Below are 27,681 nucleotides of genomic sequence, written 5' to 3' on the forward strand. Positions count from 1 at the left end.
TACATGATGCAGCAGCAATGAGGCAGTGAGACAACCTGGGCCGGCTGGTGTGGGGAGATGCTGAAGACCCGCTGACTCAATGTCAGTGTAAGGCGTGATGGATGAATGAACCTGCACTGGCTTGGAATAACATGTTTAAGAGAATGAATACAGCCATTTAGATTTGATGGCTAAACTATTGCAGACACATTGGTTAGGGAACAGATTAACAGGTGGATTGTAACATGGAGGTCACAGATTAGTGTTTTTATGTAAAAGAGTGCAGTGGGTCCATAAACACGTCTTATATAAGTACCAAAAATATTGGTTTGTGTTGTGTGTTTTATTTATTTTTATATTGGGTGTTTTTTAAAATACCGACAGATACATTTGAAATAGAAAACACGGATCGACCGTCAATGCTCCAATCCACACAGGGCTTCAGCATGTCAAAACAACACCCTTTGGCAATTTGGGAAGTGAAATGTTCAGTGCAGCCTATTTGACTGATGGGCAGCTTATTTCCAGCTTTGCATTTTTTGATCTGCAAATGCTTCGACCCAGGGCATCACTCAGACCAAAGGAGTTACTGGTCCGAAGTGAAGGAGGTATTCACATGTGTATCCTCCTTTATGATTTCCTTTTTGTTTTTTAAGGCTCTGTTTCTCGGCGTGGTACATTAATAGGCAGGGAATGCAACATTTGGTGCATAATCTGTGCAGTTTTTAGGGGACTTGTAGGATGAATGCAGTTTTTTGTTTTTTTTTAATCTCCAATCCCACTTGTAGACGCAGATTTCCAGAGACCGTGTAGCATGTGCCATCTGCCGGTTCAATCGCAACCCAGTACACAGAGCTCATAGAAAAACAAAGAAGCACTGGCAAAGCCAATAGGTCTACCTAGTATATTGAGTCATGACTAAAATATTTTTTAAAAGTCTACTGAAATGGAACAAACAAACAAGGATTGCCTTCTATATACAAAACATCTATTAGATAAAAACGCAATGTCATGATTTTGTGTACTTTTGAGATGTAGAATAATCAATTATAAATTGCAGAGCAAGAGTTCCATATGAAGAACAGTGGTACATGAAACAGACAAATATTATGAGGCGAGGGAGGCATATTCTCAGGGCAGAGGCAAGCACACTCGGAGTATATTTTAAAGAAATGACAACAATAGGTATAAGCCAGAGGAGATGCCTAGCAAGGGCTAGAACAGAAAGACCTGCACCTTCTGATGGCTGTACGATCCAGGTAGTGGGCATCAGTGAGCCGCATCTTGGGCCGAGTAGCCTATGTTGGACAAGCCACATACACGTCATGCCAACCCTTCTCCCATACAATGTGCTGATGCAGATTAACCCCCCCCCTTCAGCCCCAGGTTTGTTCTGAACTCTGCTCTAGAGGGCTAAGCTTGGCTGTGCCTCAATACCTTTTTTCCCCGACCAATTGGGATTACCAAGAAGCAATTCGGTTTATGGTGTCCATTACAAGAGAAAATCAATTTTTCGTCCACCTTGATGAGGTCTGGACATAAAAACAAATCTGCGGGTGTGCAAATGCCGTGTTCCAAATGGTGGGAACCTGAGTGCGATTCCTAAACCCTTTGTCTAGAAAACCCACTGTACCTCCCACTTGAGAAACGCGAGCCTGGTGCAGAACTTGGATGCTTTATCCGATGACTCATGTGGACATGTTTCAACACAGAGGAAAATGGAAATGAAAGAAGAGGCATAATCAGCAGAAACCTCTTCACCTTTTGATTAGCATTAGGATGTCACTGAACCATGACGGGAGGAATTAAACTGCATCTGGGTTATGGAATTGTACAGAACTGGCAGCCGCAACCCTGTGCCAATCAAAATGTAATAGGATATATTTGCTGTTGAGCTTAAGTCGCACCTCTTCTAGATTTCGTGCTGTGCAGAACCACTCTTATTATCCTACCCATTTTATACTAGTTGAACAGGTCTCGCAACTTTTCAAAACTCCCAGTTCTATAGTGGGCGTGAAAGTGACCTCAAGTGCACTAAAGGTTTTGTGCAAGCTGTCAGCCCAGTCATTTGTCTGGTTGAACAGTGTGGACTGGTTACATGGCCTTGGAAAATTAGCATGCGTTCAAATAGGAAATTAGATTATTCTCATTACATCCCCCTCTGTTGGTTTGCAGAAGGAAAATTACCTAATTATTTATTCTTTCATGGATTAATACGAACTGGCAAAGCCAATAGGTCTTGCCTATGCAAGAACTATTGCCTTTGCCAATGTGTTTTAGCCATGTTGTTCACCAGCATGGCTGCTGTTTAGCATGGCTAAAGTTAGTGGCGTAGAGGAGAGTTGTGCGCAGTGTCGTAGAGTGGAATGGCAAAGAGTGGAGTAGAGTTTTGTGGAGTGGCTGAGAAGTGTATTGGAGTAGCATTAGTGTGGAGTCATATAGAGTGGTGTAAAATGGACTGGTTTAGAGAGCATTGGTGTAGAGTGTTGCAGGGTATAGTGGGGTAGTGTGCAGTTGCATTGAGTGCAGTGGCATTGAATTCAGCGACACACAATACAGTGTCCTAGAGTGCAGCAGCATAAATTAGAGTGCAATGATGTAGAGTTGAGTGATGCAAAGGGCAGTGGTGTAGAGTAGCGTGGCACAGAGCGCAGTGGCGTAGAGTACAGAGTAGAGTTGAGTGGCATAGAAAGTAGTGGCGTAGAGTGGTATAGAGTAGCCTAGTGCAGAGTCGAGTATAGTGCAGTAGAATGATGTAGGGTGTTATGACAGAGTGGAGCAGCGTAGAGCTGAATGGAGTAATGCAGAGTAGAGTGTAAGAGTGCAGTGATGTAGAGTGGAGTAGCGCGGTGTAGGGTACAGTAATGCAGAGTAGAGTGCAGTGACGTAGAGTGCATTAGCGTAGAGTGCAGTGGTTAAGAGAAGAGTGGCGTACTTTGAGCCCATAACGAGCCAAGCTTTCATGTGGCTTTTGACTTCTCCCTTGTCCTGCCCAGGATGTAGTGTTACAGCCAATGCTGCTGACTTTAGAATTGGCAAACCAGGTTCGATTCTCAGCATCAGCCCAACGTCTTGTGATTCTCGACAAATCACTTAATCTCCTTGTGCCTAAAAAAAAAAATCGAATGTGACCTTGCATAAGGTAACTGGTGTTTATGTAAAGCTCTTCAACATCTTGGGTCAAGTTCATGCTATATTAAAGCTGCAGAAAGAGGTTAAAACAAAACGTTAACATAAAAAGGAGAGACAAATAGGTACCCATTAAGTGGCTGATTTCCACACAATATGACCAGAAAACCTGGATAAATTGCGGCTTTCCTGCTTAAATTATTTAGGCTAATATTTTATTTCATCAAAACTACTTTTTCTTCATATTTGGTATGAAAGCACTTTCAAATACACGAGTTCAGAATACCAGCAGTAGACAAACCTATTGTGTCAATAGAGCATGATATTGGTCTATAATAATCTGGGCCTCCTACATGGTTCACATGACAACTGACTTGACTCTTGGTTCACAAATGGAACTGAAGCCAGTGATGGTATGGGGCCAGAAAAGGTTCTGAGTTTATGTTTAAATACTATCTTTTTTGCTAAGTACTTCAGAATGGTCTAATGTGACAAATTAATGTCAAAGCGTCCATGTGTTAAAGATATACATTTTGAATTTTGTTTGAGACTTTATCACATTTTACATGCTTTGTTGTATGATTTTCATGATAAACATGTTCGGGGCTCCAGCCTGTGCACAAGCTCTAAGGACCTAGCCAGACCCTTGGCTTGGCTCTGGCTTGGTTCTCCCTGTTAATGAGTTGGATCCCCCCACCTCTACATAAAGTCCTTATAGCAACTTTACAGGCTCTGACATTATGGTCAATGCATAACTGGAAAAAATCAACCTAACCAGCGTATCATACAACTGAAAAATATAAGTCACCAGTAGAACTCATATAGTGCAAGGCAAGGTTAACAATTAAAAAAAGAAATAAATCTTTTTTACTCCCACTTTAAAATGCTGCTATCGGCAAATCTCTCTCCAGTAGCTACGTAATAATACAACCTTGCAGGTGATTAAATGAACTGTACTTCTAAAGGCGTTCTCTCCTTCCATGTAGCTTCTGGTCCTTGGCCACTGCTGTGAACAACCAATCACGGCTCACCATGAGGTAAAGGGGCGGGGCGGCGCAGCACGTGGCGGGCGGGGGGAGACACACACAAAATCAATTGGGACAACATTACATAAAAAAAAAAACATAACTTACTGCGAGCCGCTGCGCCGCTCCGCTGGCTTCACTTGCAGGCACAGGCTTCCAGCCTGCCCTGCGGCCAATCCTAAAGCTGCTCTCATGTTGCTGGCAGCATGAAAGCAGCAATGGGAGTGGCTGGAGCTCCCTGGATTTGTGCTCCGAGGCAGAATGGGAGCCTCTGCCTGCTCTCTCCAACCTGGCAACACAATGCCGGGTAAAAGAGAGCTCAGTGCGCATGTGTGTTTGTCCGGCCCAAGACGGCCAGCCAAACACATGTGCATTGAGGGGAGTGCCCCTCCATCCCTATCATGCCCCATGGCCCCCCCCTTTTAACAATAAAATGATAATAAACATAGTTTATTATCGTTTTTATTGTTAAAGGTTTGCAGCTGCAGCCGTTGGGGGGCGACATTCCTCCGCCATAGCAGAAGAGCCACTATGTGAACAGCTATCAGTTGACACACTTTTTGGTCTGCTCAAAGCATCTTTTCCTTCCGTCAAAAGCTAGTCTTGCCTCCGCACGACAGCCTCTCCTGTGCCAAAGGTTCAGCCAACAATGGTTCAGCCTGTGTGGCCTTCTGTATTACGTCACTATCGCAAGAGCTCCCAGGAAAGAGTGCCTTCAGGGAAGCAAAATGTGGCGTGTGTGGGTCTAGTCAGGCCAGCTGTATGCACCTGTTTACACAATGGTGTACAAATAAAGGACATCTGAACGACAGGAAAAAAAAACCTTGCTGCACAGTGCATTTACTGAACATCCAGTTAAATTATGGGGCATGTTTATGCTTTTTAAATATGACGTTTGTAAAGATTTAGTTTTACCCAGTCGTTTAGATTGGGAATATATAGAAGTACTGGTACTCATTATACAGAGTACCTGTTTGGTCCTGAGAAGTGATGGTTCTGTCCTGTTAAATGCATTGCAGTAGTACAGAAAAGTGCAGGCACTCTCACTTTCAAATTCAAGAAGTGCAGGTACTCCGAACCGGACAATATCTGCCCATTTAAAGCACTGGTTTTACCCACTACTTTATTGTACATAAAAGACTGCATTAATTTCGAGGTCCCATGGCAAATCCGGCACTTTGCAACAGTATAACCATGTTCCTGTCAACGTACCCTCATTTTGCCAGTCTCACTCGTTCATCAGAAGGAATAAAATGCCTCTGTGACATTTAATGACTTTGCACGCTTTTCGAACTCATAGCACCCTCTAAAAACTGTTCCTTCTGCACTAGACTTGCTAGGATCACCCTTTTTAACGTCTGACGTCACGCTTCTTTTAAGGTAGGATATTGACAGCCGTGTACTTATTTGAGAGTCATGCTACTTTAATATCATACTTAAGATTATATGTGGGTTTAGCCACTTTGCTTTTTGTGTGAAAGAAATTATGGCCTTCATTATGACCCTGGCGGTCTTCAGACCACAAGGGCCGTGATGGTGGTCGGACCATCACCAATGTGGCGGTCCGGCAGCCACATTACAACTGTGGCGGTAGCACCACAGTCGGACCGCCAGCACTGCCACTTCTCCTCCACTGGAGGTGCTGGCGGTCCTGATGCATGTAAAGGCTGGCGGAGACAGTGTGCAAGGGCCTCCGTGGGGGGCCCTTGCACTGCCCACGCACTTGGCATGGGCAGTGCAGGTGCCCCCATGGCCAGCCCTGTTGCGCTTTTCACTGTCTGCAGAAAAGTTTGATGGGTGCAGGTGCACGCTACAAACTGCAACAATTTTGCCGGCTCACTTATGAGCCGGCGTCAATGTTGTGGGCTGTTTCCCGCTGACCCAGTGGGAGACTCTTAATAGGGGCATTGGGAAGGGGAACACACTGGCGGTAACCTGACTGCTGGAGTTTGGTGGGCAGCCTTTTCAGCCCGCAACACTCATAATTAGAGGCTGTCTGTGTATGTGTGTGTGTATGTGTGTGTGTGTGTGTGTGTGTATGTGTGTGTGTATATGTGTGTATGTATGTATGTATATATATATATATATATATATATATATATATATATATATATATATATCAAAACAAATCCCTTTCAGGGTTAGAGTGACGCATAAATTATGCAAAAAAGAGAATAGAGAACTCTGGGTAGTTCCCAAGTTTAGGTGGAGAGCAGCTCTAGTAAGGAGCACCCTGCAACACCAGCGACACTCTAGATTTGCTCACCTCAAATGTCTGTTTATCTAGCAAAGTATTTAAGCATTGGATCAGCACAGTGTTATCGCCGAGCTAGATAGTGACAAAGTCTTTTGCCATTTATACAGCAAAGTCTTTAAGCGTAGGTTTGACACAGTATCAACCTTGCCGAGCTGTAAAATGACAAAAGCCATTTACCACTCCAGGCACAGTATTACAGCTTTGGACTGATAAAATACCATCCAAGCCAACCTGAAATGAGTAAAAGCAACCCCTGACACGTGTTTCGCTCTCATTAGAGCTCATCAGAGAGGTTTAGCTTTGTCCAGACACAAGGGAGCACCCAGTATAAATCAAAACAAATCCCTTTCAGGGTTAGAGTGACGCATAAATTATGCAAAAAAGAGAATAGAGAACTCTGGGTAGTTCCCAAGTTTAGGTGGAGAGCAGCTCTAGTAAGGAGCACCCTGCAACACCAGCAACACTCTAGATTTGCTCACCTCAAATGTCTGTTTATCTAAAATACTTTGCTAGATAAACAGACATTTGAGGTGAGAAAATCTAGTGTCGCTGGTGTTGCAGGGTGCTCCTTACTAGAGCTGCTCTCCACCTAAACTTGGGAACTACCCAGAGTTCTCTATTCTCTTTTTTGCATAATTTATGCGTCACTCTAACCCTGAAAGGGATTTGTTTTGATTTATACTGGGTGCTCCCTTGTGTCTGGACAAAGCTAAACCTCTCTGATGAGCTCTAATGAGAGCGAAACACGTGTCAGGGGTTGCTTTTACTCATTTCAGGTTGGCTTGGATGGTATTTTATCAGTCCAAAGCTGTAATACTGTGCCTGGAGTGGTAAATGGCTTTTGTCATTTTACAGCTCGGCAAGGTTGATACTGTGTCAAACCTACGCTTAAAGACTTTGCTGTATAAATGGCAAAAGACTTTGTCACTATCTAGCTCGGCGTGGATAGCACTGTGCTGATCCAATGCTTAAATACTTTGCTAGATAAACAGACATTTGAGGTGAGCAAATCTAGAGTGTTGCTGGTGTTGCAGGGTGCTCCTTACTAGAGCTGCTCTCCACCTAAACTTGGGAACTACCCAGAGTTCTCTATTCTCTTTTTTGCATATATATATATATATATGACCCTCTTAAACTCCTAGCTTCACCCATATTTTTGAAGGAAGCAGTCGACAGGTATGCTATGGTAATATGTAGCATATTATATACCGTAAATCTGATTATATGAATAAATGTATTTGTTTTGACAAATGTTTAACCAAACTTAGAGTGCAAGGGTTTAAATTTGTTCAGCAAGGTAAAATTACACTTGTGAGATATTGAGGAGAGTTGCTACACACATCCTGCGAGGCTCTAAAAATGTTTTTCTTTTGTCACTTTTGCTATACTTTGGTAATAAGATCAAATTTGACATTTGCAGTGTAGTAGTTAGAGTGGGAATGCGTGTTTATTAGCACAGTTGCTTCAAATACAGAAAGGTTTGTTATTGGGCCGCTTTATTTTCACTTCCATGGCATAAATGATATATATACGGATGTGCAGAGTGTGATATTCTATTTTTGCCATTGTTGAGTGTGGGGAGGTGCCATGCCTCGCAAGAGGTGAAACCTCAAGTGAATCCATGATGTCCCTCCATCAATAATGGTAATGAATAACATATTATATTCTGTACATCTGCATATGGTTTATGCCAATGCATTTTTTCATGCATATTTGTTTAAGCAAAAGGTATTTAACAAGAAGCAGGGCGTAAAGGGTTACATTTGTGTAACACAGCAAGATAAAATCATACAGATGAGCTATCACGACTATTAGGAAAGTTGTTTCTTTATGTAAAATAATTGTTACATGCAGCATGTAAGGCATAAAAAGTGAATTTCTCTTGTTTAAATTTTAACTTGGTGCTGTAATAAGGTGTGAATGCATATTAATTAGCACAGTTGCTCCAAATAATGTGTTGAGCCACATTTGTTTCCACTATACTGGTAATATATACATTTAAGAAGGAAGAACTAGTATATAATATTTCCAATATACACATACATCCATAAGGGAGAGGGAGAGGAAAGGGTACATGAGGAGGAGAAGTGGAGAGGGAAGAGAGGGAAGACGTTTGACAATTCCACAAGATTATTAAAGAGGCAACACCGTGTAGAGAAAAAAAGTTTCCTTTTCCTAGTCCCCCATCTATTGCTAGCAATCACCAACAATAGGCATTTCAGAACATTCCTTTGTTTTATAATGCCTACTTGGCTTCTGAGACCTGTTGTGGCATCAGTCACTGGATGGCCCCTTCAGTGTCATTTTGATGCTTATCCAAGAGGGGTCTAGACCTTTCAGGAGGTCGACTAGTTCTGTAAGACTTGGGTCTCTTAATCGTTCATCCTTAGTTTTCTCTAAGGACAGATCTTCCCCAACTCGCGGTGTCTCATAATTGGGATTAGAACCTAAATTGTCAATTTCTTGGCTCCATAACTCTCTAATGTATTGTTGGGATCTGATCAGACCTTCCTACATGTAAGAATCTTTACAGAACCCTATTCCTTTGTAAGCATTCACAAAGCTTTAGGTGTAGAACACCTTCAAAAGCTGACTCCAGCCCTCTTACATAGGGTTTACTCCTGTGTAATATTACGCTGTTATGGGAACAAATGGTCTTACACCTACTATACTTATTGTGAATGCTTAGCGCTCACAAATTGCACGTTTCCACATCACGTTGATTGTCCAAATTAGGGGAGGTATGCCAGCAGCATAAAAAATGAACACTTAATAGAATATCCAACACTGTTCATACGATTGTAGTTAATATAACACACACATAGAATTGAACTGTATCTTGGTGCATAACAAATTGTATTGTTGCTCGACTCCTTGGTGCTTTTGTAAGCAATACCCTTGTAATAAAATGCAAAGTCTGGAAACTCAAAAATTAGACTTGCAAAGTGCAGGCAGATCTTTGATTGCAGCATATTTATCTGCTGAAACACAAATTTGATTAAAGAGATACAACATGGAATGTTGCAATAGAATTCAAATAGCTTTTGCCCTATTTTGTAAATGGGAATTATCCTAATGAACAAATTGGAGCACTTAGACCTTCTTTGTCAAATTGTTAATGATCTCTTTGTGGCACCCACTATGTTTGTCTATGGGAACGTATGCAAAAACATTGTTCATCCATTACAATGCCATTAAAACACTAAAACTGATGTAGCATTAACCAGTGTTATAGAGTGTGCTAGATTTTCATAGTAGCATGACAGGTTGTGCTGCTGGGAATCTGATGAAAAAGTTAAACTTTGCTTTTATTTTCTTCCCTCATCAGCCAAGTGTGCAACATGTGGTCCTGGTTACAAGACTCCCCTGGATGCCATGAAAGGTAGTGAGATGATTTATTATTTGTACTTTGAATTATGCCTTTTCAGCACATCATTAAATTCCTCACATTCAATACTGTGAACATAGTGTGTACACAAATGAAAAATCAAAAATTGCCTATGAACCCCAAACTGTGGAATGTCCTGATCCCCAACTCTGAGTTCAACCTAACTTTATCTGAATTGGGAAACTTCTTAAACAAATCTCTTCAATAAGTCATTTGAAGAATCCACCTCTATATGGTACTGAATATAAGTAAACAGTCTGCACCCATTCCTGCTAGACTTAACAACCCAGTGTCGACTGTATATTGTTTACTATACTCTGATTTACTAGCACTTTACAAAACACCTAAATAAATTGAAACCTGGTGAAATTCATTTTCTGGTTAAGTAAAGGACATTATGATTCTAATTATGTGAGCTAGGCAATTTAAAATGAAAGTAAAATGTTGCTCTGTAATTTGCCTAACAACAGTTTTTGCTTTGCATCGCGTTTGCACAAACCATTTGCTTTGCAAAAATAACAAAAATGGACAAAAATGTTACAAAAACATAACCAATGTTCTACAAAGCAAACCCCCTAATTGCACAGGGAAATTGATTGCTTCATAACCAAGCATTTTCTTAGAAAAAAAATCAACCAATTTTTGAAAAAACAATAACTGGATTCTTTGAAAAATATTCTTATTGTTACAAAGACAAATCTCTTTGTTGAACACAGAAATCAATCGGCTGACAACCACAATGATCCTTGAAAAAGATAATGACCCATGGAATTGTATCCATTTGCTAGAGAAAAATTAATCTTTTGAGATTCTCAAATTCCTATGTAGTTGAAAACCTCTCCTAATTTGCAAGAGGGTGAATCAGTCTGTGGCCTTTAGCACATTCAATATGATTATAAATGCTTACAGAGATTGCCCAGTTGAAGACTTTTTGTTAATCTTTTCATGGATGATTCCACATGTTCCTTTAGCCTCTCAAACATCTATTCTCCTAAATCATTCACACACTTTTGAAAGTACAGCAATTAATTTTTCAAAATTCAACTGCAAATGTTTGTTTGCTAGATGATTAATGTTAGATATGTAGTGAAGAGTTTTGTTTTTAATTTGTATTTGTAATTTTTTCTCATCTGTAATTTTCCATTCTTAAAATCAAAGGCATGTGAATATTTGAGAAGAATTACAAATGGAGGTAGGCTACCGTGATGTTGCCAGTGTGTGGGATGGAGGCAAATCATATCAATCATTAGTACAAAGAAAAAATAGGCATTTTTTGGAAATGCAGAGTATCATCACAGTACAATCAAACATGGGCCACAAAACAAGATGAGTTTTGCTTCTTCAGTGAGAAAGTTTCTTGCTCTGCAGAACTGTACTGAGTAAACTATTTTTGTTTTCATTTTATTGACTAATTTCTTTTATAGTGTATAATGTTTGTTATGAATGTTCACATGTTCTGAGCTAGGATACATATTTTTTTATAGAAGCACAAATAAATAGCAGTCCTCAAACTTGTGCCACTTGTATTGATTGCCGACTTCTTCTGTGCTATATTCTGACATTGAAGTTCAAGAGCAAATAGTGCAGATCATACAAGGTGGGGATTATGTGCTTTGAAGAAAACTAATTCCTCCATCCATTCAGCTAAGTTCTGTGCTAGCTGGGAAATCCTCATCACACCAAAGGTGAGCTTTCTTTTGAACTCTCATTTGAATTAACAGTTTCACTGCCTGTTTGTGCTTGAACATGCCTGGCACTTATTTTTTTTCTTTCTAAGCAGTGGTTTGGTACAAAACTCTAAGTTAGCCCTTACGGTCCTTTTGAACCTTAAGGTCAACGATCAATGGATATTTTTCCTACAATTTCTTTCTTTTGTAGCAGTGCCCATTATCATACTTTATGGCTCCGAACTGTTTCTTTGTTTGGCAGAACACCGATTAGCATGCCCTGTTTTTCCACCTAAGTTTATTTTTGTACCAATAGTTTTTTGATGGTGTATTTGCTATTTGTTCTCATTAGCTCCCCAGGAGGACCTGATCTATGTGACTTGCATCTATCGCAACACTGGCACCAACAAGCCAGACTATCTGTCCACAGTGGATGTGGACCCCAAATCTCCAACCTTCAGCCAGGTACGGGGCAACTTAACCAGGCCTTTCTCCGCAGCTTCCATGAAACAGTTGGTATATGGTTACCTAGCCACTTAATGAAGATTAAAACAAAACTCTACTGGTTGTTGATGGAATATTTTTAAACCTCTTAGAAGAGTTTTACATTTCTCTTGAAAAGGAGGAAATGTTTAAAAGGACAGCTTGAAATAGATTACGATATCAGCTATTACTTTTTCCCCGAGGGCTAGTAAATGGTTAATACCTAGAGATATCAAACTTGTTTCTCTTACTATCTGTAGCAGCACATCAATGGTTGTAATAATAGTGAATGTGTGTTACTGCAGATATTTGCCAAAATATTTCCAAAGTTATAATTTTCTGAAAGTTTTACTTCTCTAGCAAGGCCGTGCTTTTTTTCACTTGAAAATTATATTGACTTTTACATGATGTTTCAAATGTTTTAATTCAACATGTTGTTAGCATTCTTAATATTTGAAATAGTGCACCAATATTCGACAAATAATAAAATAGGCAAAATAAAAACATTTCACATTACGCTGTTTGGAGAGAATGCTACACATACATTCTGTTGAGTTAGAAAGGTTTTGCTAGTGGATTAAGATAAAAGCAAGTTAAATACTAGGCATCATCACAAAATTGAAGGTTTCTTTTGTTATAATTCTCTTTAGAGCAAGTACTTCTGCACATCTCCATTTATAAACCTTCTCAATTATGGTTTCCTCTAAAATCGATTGGCTGCTCCCATCTCCTCTGCAGGTGATGGGTATTTACTCTTCTGCATGTGAGAGGAATTAATTATATGGAAATTGTGAAATTTACTGTACGGGCCTAGACTTGGCCTTTCTGAGACATTTGTATGTTGAAAAATCTTTTGATTACCTGCACTTTGTTTCAGTAGGGTACTTTCATGCATTTCTAAGATGTAGTTCAGTATCACCCCTTTTGTCCCATAGATCATTCACCGCTTGCCAATGCCTAACATGCTCGATGAGCTCCACCATTTGGGCTGGAATGCGTGCAGTAGTTGCTATGGTGACCCCACCAAAAAGCGTGACCGCCTGGTTTTGCTCAGCCTGATCTCGTCACGAATTTACATCGTGGATGTGGGGACGGATCAGCGGGCTCCCAGACTGCACAAGGTATGCATGCTCCACCGGGATAAAAGTAGGCTTGGTTTGTGGAAGTGGGGACAGGAGAATGCATCAGAAAAAGATGGGTAATGTGTAGTGCCATGGGTGTACTGGGGAGCAAGATGTGATCAGAAGGGAAGGGTAAGAGGTAACATGGAATAGATGGAAGGAGGAGACAGAACATAAATTCTGTTGCAAGGGTAAAACGTTGATCTGTGTGTAGGTGTTACAGCAAGCAGGGAAATAGGTAGACTGGGTGGACCAAGTGTCCTTGTCTGAAAATAGGCAGACTAAAGTAGTTTGGAGGGCCCTTTCCTCATAGAAATGGCTGACTTGAAAGGCAAAGGGCTTTTTCTGATGAACATGTATTGGAGAATACTTGGACTGCTCTGCAATGGAGAGGCACTGCTATAGGCTGCTGGGGCCTTGAGGCAGTGAGGGGGCGACTTCTGACGGAAGCTTCCAGTATTTGGGTTTGTAGCACCTGCAGAGCCGTGCTGTTCAGCTACCGATGACGATCCTATCGTTGCTAGAGTCCTCTTAGCAATTATAAGGCATTCCTGGAGGAATTTTGCACCACTGGAGTCATTTAAGGGTGGATGGGGCACTGCTGAAGGGAAGCACCGTACCAAAGTTCTACAGTATTGTGGGGGGCCTGGACCTACTGGAGTCTTACATGATTAAGAGGGCACTGCTGTAGGAAGCTGACCCTACTGGAGTCCTTTAACACTAAGATAGCAGTGCTGAAGGAAGCTCACCCAGCCGCAGTTCCGTGGGATTAAGGGTACACTGCTGGAGGGAGCTTACCCTGTTGCAGTTTTATAATGTTTAGAGTGCGCAGCTGAATGAAGCTCTCCGTTCTAGAGTCCTAAAGGATTAAGCAGGCACTGCTGCAGAAAGCAACAAATTCTGGAGTGCTTCAGGAGTAGGAGGGCATAGGTGAAGGGAGTTCACAATGCTGGAGTCATTTCAACTCAAAACGATGCAGAATTGGGAAATACAACCTACACCAGAGTCGCTGTGCAATGAACATAATCTCGTTCCAAGGTGACTAATATGTTGGCAAATGTGAATAGCAAACCTAACAAAGATGCAGAAGCTTAAAATAGTAGAATTAAAGGAAGTTAGTAAATGGGACAAATATTGTACACAGCTGTTGAATATAGACACAAGATTTCAACACCCTTATGAATGTAGGATGATGTGGCATGTGTTGGATCCTGCTCATACATATACATTTTTGGATTGAGAAATACGGGGCCATATCTCCAGGTCAGTGCTAAATACCAGAGAGCATCAAAAAACTGTGGAGGAAAAATAGTTCTGTACTTCAGACTTCAACTAAATAGTTTTCAGAAGTATTCAAAACTTGTGTAACTGACAACAGAGTGCTGTCAGGAATCAGGAAAGCTGGACCTTCGGCACTCGTTTTTGTGCTTTAGATGGAGTGAGGAGCAGCTTGCCACTCGAGCAGAGGGATCTTGCTGGAATCTAAGCAGAGTTAGATCATGAGAATGTCGGGAGCTACACAGGAGGCAATGAAGTGACTCTGGGCTAAATTGATGGTATAAACCTTCTGCTCCAACATTCCAATGTTTGTATTTCTGTTACTCCCTTGTTAATTTAGAACACTCTGCCCTCAGTGAGCGGAATGTTCTAATAGTCTTATAGCTCTTCTACCTCAGGCTATACCAGTGGTTAAAGCCTATCTCCCTTGTTATAGGCCCTGCCTGTGGCTCACGCAAAAAACTCAGGTTCAGGGCCTTTAACAACTGGTATAGTCCTCAGCAGCGGGCTATAAGAATCTAATATATTTTTCTGAAATTCTGTAGCAGAGTCAAAGGTAGATTTGTGCATTAACACAAACTTAACTTGACCAGTAGTTTGCTCTTGATGCAGTGACTGTTTGTGTCTTTGTCCCGCCCCGGAGCATTTCAGCTCCAGTGTTTTGGTTGGATATGTTACATCATTCCACTGTACCCTTACAGGGACTTTTTTTATTTACTTTTGTGCACTGTACAACAGTGCATGTGTTTACTTGCTCACATCTACTTATCCCCTCTTTTTTCCTCTTTATCTCCCTCGCTGTGTCTTCACAGCCCCCCCCCCTATGTTTATCTCCCCTCTCCCAAATATATATTTATATATACAGTATTTTTTGTACAAGGGTCAAGCAGCTACAAAGTGCAGCAAGGCCGCTTGCTTTCTTTTTCATGCTTAATGTGCACTTCTTTTTTTAAGTGTCTGCCATGCACCAAAACGTGCATCACGCATGTGTCACGACAAATGTATGTGCCTGTGTCAGTGCATGTGCACATGTCATGAACCATGTCATGAACCATGTGCATGTTTGGTGGTGGTCTTGCACTGGGCACTTTAACAGAAACCCCATTCCAAGATTGCCCTGCACCCACATATATCTTGGCAAGTGCCACCCTGATTGGCAACAAGCATTGGTAAAGCCACAAGCTTGGGCTTCGAGAGCCAAGACCTATTGACTTTGCCAGCGCTTATTAAAAACCGGTTATTCATGATAGGGGCTTTTTCCTGGTTGGAAACAGTATTCCACAAAACTGTCCAGAAAGAACGAATGTTTCGTATACTTTTGCAGTTGCCTCAAAATTGTTTAACTCCAGAAAATATTGCATCAGAAATGACTTTATGCAATCTCTGCCAATAGATAGTCGAACCTATTGATGTCTACTTCAAGAGCAACCTGGCAAATCTTCATTCTCTACACTGTCTGGGCAGCGGCGAGGTCATGATCAGCTCCGTGGGAGATCCATCCGGCAATGCCAAAGGTACCGATCAACTACCCTCCTAGCATCCCGACTCCCAATGGAGACCCAACACACACTAGCTGCAGGCCACAGGCCACAGCCTCTTGTTCTGTCTTATTCAAGGTTTTTTGGCCAGCGTGAGGCAGAACATCCTGTTATCCCATACTGCAATCAGAAGCTTGAACCTTTGATCATTTGATCACCAACCACTACCAAAAAATAGGTACTTTTTATTATGTGACTTTTTTTGAAGTAGGAATTCCCTGTGGCATCTCGGTGTGTGGACAGTGCAGTTAAATGGACAAATGGGACGTTGCCCTGAGCGCCTTCCTCTATTAGGAACCGTACTTGTAATTTTGAGCACAACTGCTCCATACTTAATTGGGCAGTACGGTGACTTCTCAGCAAGGCAGCTGTATTTTTAATTGGGCATTACAGTGACTTCTCGGTGGGGCAGCTATATTTTTAATTGGGCAGTACAGTGGCTTCTCTGTAAGGTATCTATATTTTTAACTGTGCAGAACAGTGCCATCTCAGCAAAGCAGCTATATTTTAAATTGGGCAGTACAGTGGCTTCTCAGCAAGGCACCTGTATTTTTAATTGGGCAGTACAGTGACGTCTTGGTGAGGCAGCTATATTTTTAATTGGGCAGTAAAGTGACTTCTCTGTGTGACAGCTATATGTTTAATTGGGCAGTACAGTGACTTCTCGGTGAGGCAGCTATATTTCTAATTGGGCAGCACAGTGGCTTCTCATCAAGGCCGCTGTATGTTTAATTGGGCAGTACAGTGGCTTCTCAGCAAGGCACCTATATTTTTAATTGGGCAGTACAGTGGCTTCTCTGTAAGGCAGCTATAATTTTAATTGGGCAGTACAGTGACTTTTCGGCGAGGCAGCTATATTTTTAATTGGGCAGGACGGGCTTCTCAGCAAGGCACCTATATTTTTAATTGGGCAGGACAGTGACTTCTCAGCAAGGCAGCTATATTTTTAATTGGGCAGTACAGTGGCTTCTCTGCAAGGCTGTTTTAATGCAACATTACGGTGGCTTCCCAGAAGCACTTATGCATTTTTAATAGGGAAGTGCAGGTTATCTCAAGAAGACTGGTACATTTTTAACAGGCTCTCTAGTAACTTTTCAGCAAGATTTATATATTTTAAATTGGACCACACATTACCTTCTCAGAACAGCTGTTTTGTTTTTAATGGTGGAGTACGGTGACTCTGATGTCTGCTGTTTTAATAGTGATTTCCTAGCTAGGCTGCTGTATTTTTAATAGGGAAATAAGATGACATCTCAAAACATTTACTATATTTGCACTGGAGCAGTACAGTGACCTCAGTACAATGCTGCTATATTTGCAATGCTGTGGCAGTGCAATGCTCAGTTTGCCACGGATGCAAGCACATGCATCTGATATTTGTCGATGTTAGCAAAAAGAGTGGCAAACTCAAACGTTCAAAACATTACAGCTTTCTGAAAATGTTTTGGTCATTTTCCTTGTCCTGGTTCTCTTGATACTGTTTTGTTTGTTGCAACAGACCACAGCTTGCTCCCAATCAGAATTGCCAAAAAAGACCAATCACTTAAAAAAGAAAGCAGGACAGACAGAAATGAATTGATGTATAAAACTCTGACATTAGCCATATACTGAAACAAATAAAGCAACACATGCTTCAGTGAAGCCTAATTTAGAGGATATTTTGGCAAGAGTGTGACACGTATTTCTTGCATCCTTGTTGCAGAGTTTGCCACTTTCTTATGTCTGTAGGTTCTACCAATGTGGCATCAAACATGCAGCGAAATCTTTGAAATTAAATTTGATCTTGCACCAAGGTACACAAACATTACTCAGTCAGAACTGGTGGCCCTGTCTGTCTGTCCACTACAGGTGGGTTTGTCTTGCTGGATGGAGAGACCTTTGAGGTAAAGGGAGCCTGGGAGAAGGAAGGCCAAGCTGCACCCTTCGGCTATGATTTCTGGTACCAGCCCCGCCACAATGTAATGATCAGCACCGAATGGGGGACTCCCAAACTCATGTTCGACATCTTTAAATGGGATGATGTGCCGGCAGGTAAGAGACATTCATTCTGAAGCCTATAGAAAATAGAAAAGAGGGGAGGGGGAGTAGAGTGCACTAAGTGCGCATATGTGTTTGGACGGCTGTCTTAGGAGAAACTGCACAGACCCCGGGGCAGTGTCTGAGCAGCAGGCCAAGCAGCTCAAACCAACCCTGATGCTGTTTTCATGCTAGGATTAGAATGAGGGCAGCGTCAGGATTGCCGGGGAGCCTGTGCTGGTGTCCCAGTGAATGCTGGGACACCATCAGGAGCAGAGGACCGAAGTGGCAGGAGGCGGCTGGGACAGCGGAACGGTATATTTTTTTTAAATTTTTTTTTTGTATCCCCCCCGATTGTACTAGTAAAGTGAATCATACTGGAAGGTTCATAGAGAACATGTTTGATGCAAGGTTCTTCTCCATTGCAAATATTTTCTGCCCGACAGTGTCCCATGAAACTTTTCTCTGGTCGATACCCACATTTACATTTTTTTAATCTCTTTATTGTTTTTTAATTTGAAGTACAAATTAATAAAAATAGTGTGCGCATAGACAACAGTACAAGCGGGAGACATTGTAACCACATGTCTTCATGTTGGCAAGAACAATTAGTCATTCGCCTAGGTGGAAATGCTGAAGCACATAGCATGCTCTTTCTACAACACGGAAGTTGCACCCACCCTCATGCTAAGTTTCACTTGGTCGAAGAAGGGTGTAACCAGATATTGCACTCCTCCTACATGCATTGTTTTCTTTAGGGCCTACACCATTAGGCTTAGAGAATAACTTACACTTGGGCATTACCAACTCTCACTTCAGTGCCAATAATGTCACGGGTGTGAGCACGAGGCTGCGGCACTAAGAAAGGTATCATCATTAAGAATCCGCATTACTCAGCAATAAGAGTGGTTACATAGCAAAACCCTGTAATAATACCGGATTGTGTAGCCTGATGATTCCCGGCGATGTTGCTGCTCTCACATTGCAAGCTCAGTAGTAAGTGGAACCCTTAGAACACATTACTAAATCAATCATTGCAGTGACTTCCCCTGGCTTACTAGCACTGGACTGCAATTAAACTTTGATCATAAAATAAACAGCATGCACCGTGCTTTTCATACAGCATTTCGTTAAATACAAATTAATTTTCAAAGGTTTTTTTATTTAGCAGATTTTCAGTCAGTACCTAGAGACTCCTAGTGAATGCATGTAGCACCTAATTAATGTTCATTTATAAATAATAAAAACATATTTTTCTACTCCTAGCTCATCGCTTACTGTGCTTATTGTGCCACTGCAGAATAATCTTTGGATGGTAAAATTGCTCTCTTAACTCCTGAATGAAGTTTCATTCTGATGTTTTTAGTTTACAGATTCGTTTTTTGGATTCGCACTCTATCCCTGTGTGTCTCTTTCTTTATTTCCCTTGATGTTGAGGGAACAGAGTTCCCTGTTGACTCAACAACACATGTTTTTTGTTCGGGAGGCGGGAGGGTGGAGGGGACAAAGAACAGACTAAACAGATAAGGCATCCTCTCTTTTATATACAGGTTATTGGTGAAAGTACAAACCATGTCCAGAGAGCTCAATTCAACTAATAACAAGATGCTCTTTTGGAAGAAAGAAAACCTTAACCAAAGACTAGAGTTTGTCAATCTTGTACGCAAGTTGCTTATTAAGAAGCCATCATTCCAAGATTATACTTTTCAGTTGTTGGAGTGTGGTAGGATTAATAAACCTTTGTCTTCACTCCCAATTTGACATGCAGCTGTTAGTATTAGCTAGTATTACCATAGTTATATGTATTATTTTGTCATGATTCAAAGTGTGCAAGGCTGAGTTGTTTCTGAAAGGATTTAAACTATTAGGCAGGTCACTCCAAGACCTCTGCTAAAAACAAACCTTCTGAGCATGGTACCGGGACTTGAGCGTATGATCTGCAGATTACAAGTAGATCTATGTAGCAGGCGCTCTATTTCCTAGCTTTCCAATAGGAACAGGAACCTGTGATTTGCAGAATGTTCTAGATTGTAAAGTAGACCCATAAAATTGGTGACTTGAGCTATCTTTGATTGGAACATCAAACCCCCAGATTTCACACTCCTCTCAGGTGCCACCTGATTTACTCTGACTACCTCTTACCTATGGCATGTGTGAGGCCTTTATCCAAACCTGGCTTTTTAGCCATCAGCATATTGCATTCCGAGACTTGTAGTCGTACCTTTACATTGTACAGCATGCAAAGTGAAGTTGAAAAGTCAGGACAAACTGAATGTCACGCATTTCATTGGGCCACTGGTTAACTATGGAAAGTATTAACAGCATGCATGTACGCCCACCTATCTATCTCAGTGGTGTAGGAGAGTGCACCCTACTTATGACATACTCACACAGTTATCCGCAGCAGGCACTTTAATTTGGCTTTGAAGTTTCTGTGAGTTTGTTGTTACCTCCAAGGAGATCTTCATGGTCGACAAAGGTTGAGATTTGTATTGCGCAGTTTTTACTGGGCTCAAGTGCAAGCTCTTTAGCGGTGTGTGGATCTCATGTCTCCTAGCAAGTCCTAGTCTGAGGTTGACCGATCTTGCCAATGACAGGACTGGACCACAAAAGAGTGAGCTCTTTCAATAAAAGAATGTAAGAAGGGGCCCCTAAATTTTTCCATAAGTACAGTCATTAGGGGGTTCCTGTGGAAAACTGTGAAAAGGTAACAAATGAATGAATGTTGGAGAACACTGCAGCGAAACTAAGAAGAGATATTCATTGCAGGTCTTTATGGACACAGTATTAATGTGTGGGACTGGAACAAGCACACCCGCATTCAGACCCTTGACCTGGGCGAAGATGGGTATATTCCAATGGAAATCCGATTTCTTCATAACCCCAGTGCAGCAGAGGGGTTTGTTGGGTGCTCCTATGGCAGCTCAGTCTTTCGCTTCTACAAGACCCAGGTAGGCTCTTCGGTAACTAATCTTTCTTCTCTCCAATATTAGAGGGACTGTAAAAGCTAATTGGCACAGTGAAGTCGATATTCTTACTGGACTGGCAGAATGTGGGGTATTTAAAATTTTGCAATATATAAGGTTCTGCAAAGTGGGTGATGTTAAAGGATTGACGCAGTACAGAGCTAGTCACTTCTAGGTCTGGGTGATGTCAAGGGTTTGGCTCAGGGATACAGCATCCCTCACCTCCTTTCCTGGATGGGCTTACTGGATGATACAAGGAAGCAGACACTGTTACCTTTTGATCTAGATGGTTATAAGGGATTAGAAATTAATATGCAGGCTGTGACCTCTGTGGCTGGATGGTCCCATTGGCACGGGGATGCATAGAACCCTTTACTTCTGGTACTGGATAAGGGTGGGGTATTAGCCCAAGAATGTATGGCCCATCCCTCTAATGTCTTGTTTCAGATTATGGTAATGTTCATCTATAGGGTGGTTCCTTTACTTGACATAGGTATGCAAAGTCTCTTGGCACCACTGTGGATGTGCTGCAGTGATGTGCGCTTGGATACAGAGCATCACCCACTGTACAGAGAACATCTGATCGTTCAGAAATGTGCATGAAATTTAGATTTTCCTAGTCATTTATGAAGGAAAGCCTTAATTTTAATAAAGTCACAGAGTGAAGTATTAGGCTTATATTTTGGTTCTCTAGTCTTGTTTTAATGACTAGCAGCAGTCGAGAAAAGAGTAAAACTTCAAATCCCTTAGAACATGGAAACAGCAGGCCAATGAGAAGAAAACCGCACTAACACAGTATAATGATCAGGAAGGAGGGATGCCCTAATATATAAGACACCAGCCAAGGTAAAATAATACAAATAAGAAACCATTAACTGTTTTAACTGCAGAAGACATGCAAAAGAACCAATAATTTCACAGGACGAAATAATATTTTTCCCATACTATAAATGCAGTAGCAGATCACTGAATGTAAATAACTCTTAGTGCAAGGAGGCACTAATTGTACGGATTTGCAATCTAACACCCTGAACTTCAAAATCCGAAACATGGACATATCTACCAGCTTTCTCAAGGGTGAAAGTGGGGGTAGGATGCAACCAGGCCCATCTCGCTTTTCTGCAGAATATTTATTTTTCTAGTGTTGCAGTGACACTTCTTCCTTTCGAACAATACTTGGTCCTGTCTCAGGAGCTTCAGCATAGCCTGAGCTGCTCTCAGTGGTGGTCATGTTCATGTACACCTAACATCAGAATTTTGTTTAACTTGGCACTGTTAAAGTTGATCACCGGGGCTAAGTCATTCTTTGTTTGATTGACAAAACTTCAGATGATGCATGCATTCTCTGTTGCCTTTTCAGATTTTAACTGATTTCCTTTAAACTCCTCTTTTGTATCATATTTAAGTTAGTGCAAACTTCCCCTGAAACAAGAACTTACACCAATCTTAAGCCATGTACCTAGATGTAAATCAATAAACATTCAAATAATTTAGGAAATTAAAAAAAGGTATACAACCTAAAGAATGTATTTAGTAACAGTCTTCTTTACTTATTAGAAGAGTGAAATATTCCATAGATGTTATATGGTTTTACAATTCATGGAGTAATAATTAAATCCAGTCCGTATAAAGCTTGATTAACAATTACAAGAGGCTGTTCGGGAAGCCCCAAGCAGTTAACCTTCCTCACATATGTGCACAATTCACACTAGCAAAAGTGCATATTTATCATTTTTAGAGCATGAGAGTTATCTATTGTAATGCAGTGGCTTCTAAAGCCTCCCTGATAAATTATAATCCATTCATTCACATAAGCTCAAGTTTACAAATGGTGCAATAAAACCTTTGAGAAGGTTTTACCCGCTGCATCCAAAAATGAAATTAGGTTGATACATAGCTGCTGCCTGGATTCTAAGGCCATATTTATAGATCAGTATAATTTAATCCCCCTTTCAGTGAGTGGGTATTGAATAAGTATTAATACATGTCCTATATAATTTGAAATAATGAAATAAATCCTTGCCCAGTAGAGTGGTCTAGTGTGTAACCGGTTACTGGAATGTTATCCATGCACTGTGCATTGGAAGACATACAGAAGTGAAACAAAAACGAATAGATCCATCTAAATGTATTGAAACTGGATATTACTAACTGATTCATTAATACAATCCATATTTGGCAGCTAACAGTCTTAAAAAGTGATCACGCCACTATTCTGCGCTTGCAGGAATGTTTTTTTTTATAAATACTTTAGCCCCTTTTAAGGGGTGCAACAGTCTAAAATGTCTTCAAACTATTAGAACGCTGTGCATTTAATTTACAGGCCTCCTTATGCTCCCTGGTGCGTCTTCTTTTTTATATTAAATTCATATATCTTTGGGAGAAATTGGGAATTTCTACAATGCCTTTGTCTATTTGCCTATTTTCATCTATTGTAATGTCTCAGGACTTCACTTGTTTCCACTCTCAAGCCATTCAAATGAGCCTTCAAGTGAAGGGAAAATGCTTTCAGATCCTGACAAATAGCTAGCTAGTTCAACTTCTGCCTTGTAGTTTCATGTTTAATAAATGCTGTTTGTGTACCAAACTCTAGTCACAAATCAAGTAGATTTAAATTGCTTGAAAATTAATGAAGTCCAATTGAAATATATTGGGCATTTGATCGCTTATATTTGTTTCCAAAATAAATTGTACAAATAATTGAATAGGAAGCATAATCAATAATAGACTTTTTGTCACACTTTGTCTAAGATGGTCAGCCAGACATTTTCTACATAATTTACCAATTTAAACTGCTAAGTGTACTGTGATTATCCATTTCATTGAAATCATCCAAAGTGTGTGAGTGGGAGGTTAAAATCTGTGACCCCTGTACTTCTCATATCTCATCCAGAGAAGCAGCATAGAACTGTTCTGATAGATGGATTAAACAATCTGTGCATTAAAGTCTCCCACTAGGCATAGTAAACACTGCAGATAATTACAATGAAACTTAAAAATACTTTTCATTGCTTGTGGTGATACTTTATCATTAATTGTCTCATGTGGGATCAATGCATTATTAATAAGATCTAATAGCAGTTGGTTCTTATTCATTACCTTTACCTCTAAACTTTGTGCAGTTCAAAGGTCAATTCAGGACATTTCCATTCAATCATCTCCTATTCTTGCTAGAATTACCAAAAGGCTTCGTGCATGACCTTTTACGTTTTTTAATGACAACATGATAATCCCTAAATTCAGACTATTGGGTTTCCATGGTTTCGCAAAGGCACAGAATGTGCCTATCTTTAAAATAATGGAAAGTATCCCCCAATCAAATGGACTCGAGATCAGCTATGCTCCATCTCCCAACTTTTATTTGTTCCTCGTTAGGGATTTTGAGAGGTTGACCATGCTTTTGGGAGGGAAATATGTAACCCAATTTATAGTGTCCATATCCATTGTGGGCGGCATCACGTGTTAATGTAGATTGGGAAATTGTATATCATATCTGGAATATAAAGTATGTACGACATTTGACCTTTAAAACAATATATTTTATTTCAGCAAAAACAGATATTTCCTGTACTACTAAACACTCTTTAGTGCCACATAACATTAAAGCGGTGCAGTGTCCAGTGTTTCATAGAATTGGCAATTCTCTTGGATAAGGAAGAGAGAACATTTGACAAACAAGTGATTTATCCACTATAACTTTGACTACCTTTTATACCATATCTAAATAAATCGAGACCTTTTTGTTGGATCTGTTGCTAGCAAAGAGCGATTAGGTGGTCCCTTTGTTAAAGGAACAGGGAGATTTTCCCATCAGCTCTCCTGTCATACAAAAGATATTCAATTTTCCTGACTGGCAAATGGTAGGGCTTTCCTCATGACTTCTATATGGCATATAACAAGGATATGCTATCCTTGTACTGATACATTATGATTCTTTCCATGTTGTGTCAGTGGTAGCTCTGCCAATAGGTAACTACTGAAATCACAGTACAAGTTACTGAGTAATAAGTTACTTTAGATCAGTTGCAGTCTTGTGTATCCTATCCAGAGATGGGTAATGAGAAACCAGTGTAGCTAACTACATTGACAAAAACTTGTTTTCATTATCACTGGACTTGACACAGGTGGGATTCCTGTAGCTGGGCAATGAGGCATCTGACAGGGAAAGGCCAGTTATCTTCTCAAGTATGCTAACCAATGAAGCTGGTTTATCATTCTAAGGACCTTTGTCCTAACATTTAAAGCTCTTCATCATCTGTTTCTCCACCTGGCCTAGGCACATGCTGACTTGTTTGTTTCATTTCTACCCTCTAAACAGAAAGGTGACTGGGCAACTGAAAGAGTGATCAAAATTATCAACAAGAAGGTGGAAGGATGGGCACTGCCTGAAATGCCAGGTAGGCACTCCTTGAAGCAGGCATGTACCAAGCAGAACCTTAAAATATTTGTTTTTATTTAATCCTTTCAGGGAACCATAGGAGGCAAGGATATTTTGGGATGATATTGAGCCCCTCCCTTGAAGATCATAGGGGCTTTTAATTTATATTGGAAAAAACACTTTGGCCAGACATACTCGCTGTCATTTAAAAGTTTAAAATTCGACATGAAGATTTATAACAAGTGTACAGATGAAGGCGCTGCCATCAGCCCACCTTAGCCCGATATATAGAGCAGGGACAAATGCAATTGGCTGGTTCCTGGTGCGTGCTCCCATAAGGGTGGATATGGCTGCTAGCCAAGATGAGTGGGGCTTTTAGTTGCCAATGAGAAGGAACCTGGCCAGATGCAGTGGACATGGCTTGGGGTAGTGCAACCTCTTATACAGTGGTCCTGCTAAGAATCTAAACAAAAGAATACCAGCGTTCTGGAAACTGCAGATAACTCGAAGAACTTTAAAAGCTATAGTTCTCACCGCATTTTCCTCTGAAAATGTTCACTTTCAAACTTTAGTTGGTCATCACTTTAAATGATGTTCAGGTATTAATTTTTTAGGAGATTGGTGTTTAAATGTCTTCTATTTGCTTATTTCAATTAGAATTTCAAACAATTCTCAAATGTGCTTCATCAAGTAGCTGATTTGTTGTTAGGAATGTGGGTTGTAGATGTGGCAGTAGGACTGGGAAAATATCGGTCTTTTAGAATCTGCATGTTAAATCAACAAGAATTTAACTTCATTTATTTGAATTGCAACTTATATTGTAATTCATATTTTAAATGTTTACTAGACAACTGTCCCCATTAAATTTATTGTTTAAATAAATATAAATTGCATGATCTGCGGTTGCTGCCACCTGAGCTCTTTGACCACTGTAGAATTTGGGAGTTCTTGTTTATCATTGTTTCTATTATGTTTATTTTATTATTGTTAACTTCCATAATTTGTAAAATGCTCACTCCACAGCAAGGCTGTTTCAGGGCACAAGTTGTGCAGTCTTACAAAACAAATCAGGGCATACCTATAAAAGCGCTTAGAAGGGCCCATCCAGGAGATTTTGATCAATTCTTATTGACAGCATATGAGGGATACATAATTTTTACAAGCACAAAGTTGACAAAACATGCCTTGAGCAAAACAAGGGGTGGTTAATGGGTGGTGATGACATTGTAGCAATGGAGATGTCTTTGTGGTAGTTTGATTGAAACTGCACAGTGTTTGATCACTACCATATACCCTTAACACACTTTCCTGTGGTTCCGGGTGGACTGAACTCACCCATTCTTCTACAGTTACATTACATCTTCCAATACCTTTTGCGAACGAAGAATAGTGTGTTGCCCTTCCCTTCTCTCTCCTGGGTAGGAAGGCGTAAGGATGCTTCAACTCAATTCTCTGGAGAGAGTGGATGGCTGGAGTTAGTGTCCCCTTGGTAGAGCTAGAATAAGGTGGCGCGGTGTGTGAGGATGACTTGAATTTTTCTCACCTCAGTGGGGAAGAGGAGGATAGCTTGAGCTAGTTTTTGGGGGAGTTAAGGAGGGGGTTCACTTTGGCCTGCAGTTTTCGCCTAGGTGATGGAGAGTAGGAATGCTTGAACTACTAGTGTCACCCAAATAGGGATGAGTAGGGCAGCTTGCAATATTCTTGTCTGAGTGGAGAGAATAGGATGTCTTGTGCGCTTCTCTCTTGCATGAGTAGAGTACGATAACTTGCCCTAGTTTCTCACTGATGGAACAGAGTAGTAGGATGTATTGTATTAGATTCCCCAGAATGAGCAAACTTAGGATGGCTTTAACCATTCTTTCCAGCATGCGGGAGTGGGGTGATTAGGATGACTTTGACTAGCTCTTTTGGGTAGGTAGAGAAGGATAATGTGCCCTAGCCTCTCATTGATGGAAGAGAGTAGGTGACATGAATTATGCTCCCCAGAGTGGGCAGAGTATGAGAGGGCCTCCACTATCCTTTCTCGGATTGAGAGTGTAGGATTGCTTGAATATGTTCCGCATGGGTCGGATGAATGTAGTTGAATTTCCACTAGTATCTTCCAAGTTTGGGAATTTGTTCCTGAAATCCATAAAACATGGTTAGTGGCCACTGTTTATGTATTGACAAAATTGCTCCCGCTCTGTTTGCGAGAGCACATTTGGAATAATGACCCTCACCAAGCTATTAGGAACTTCTTCACTTGGCAGTGGCAGGTGGTCCTGTGCCATGCAGACAGAGGTGGGGCCCTTTGACACACCAGCGGTCGCCAGCCAAACTATAAATTACACAAACTGTGAGGTGATCGCACTGCCTAGGAAGAATTCATCCTCAGGCACCTTTAGTACTTCCCCGCTCCCCACATTACTTCCAAAGTGTTAATCTGTGTGGCAGGTGGTTTGTGAAACTGTACTGTA

The 27,681-nt window shown here is 40.8% G+C and overlaps 1 protein-coding gene across 1 annotated transcript in view; it reads left to right on the forward strand.

The window, feature by feature from the left end:
* LOC138268570 (methanethiol oxidase-like) overlaps positions 1-27,681 on the forward strand; it is a 52,311-nt gene that overhangs the window by 6,993 nt on the left and 17,637 nt on the right. Inside the window, exons 2-8 of the mRNA XM_069218346.1 lie at positions 9,719-9,772; positions 11,798-11,910; positions 12,864-13,049; positions 15,721-15,841; positions 17,714-17,896; positions 20,651-20,832; positions 25,166-25,244. Of these exons, the coding sequence (XP_069074447.1) occupies positions 9,719-9,772; positions 11,798-11,910; positions 12,864-13,049; positions 15,721-15,841; positions 17,714-17,896; positions 20,651-20,832; positions 25,166-25,244 (918 nt within the window). The remainder of the gene's footprint in view (positions 1-9,718; positions 9,773-11,797; positions 11,911-12,863; positions 13,050-15,720; positions 15,842-17,713; positions 17,897-20,650; positions 20,833-25,165; positions 25,245-27,681) is intronic.

This window comes from Pleurodeles waltl, chromosome 12 (assembly GCF_031143425.1).
Source record: "Pleurodeles waltl isolate 20211129_DDA chromosome 12, aPleWal1.hap1.20221129, whole genome shotgun sequence".
Taxonomy (NCBI): domain Eukaryota; kingdom Metazoa; phylum Chordata; class Amphibia; order Caudata; family Salamandridae; genus Pleurodeles; species Pleurodeles waltl.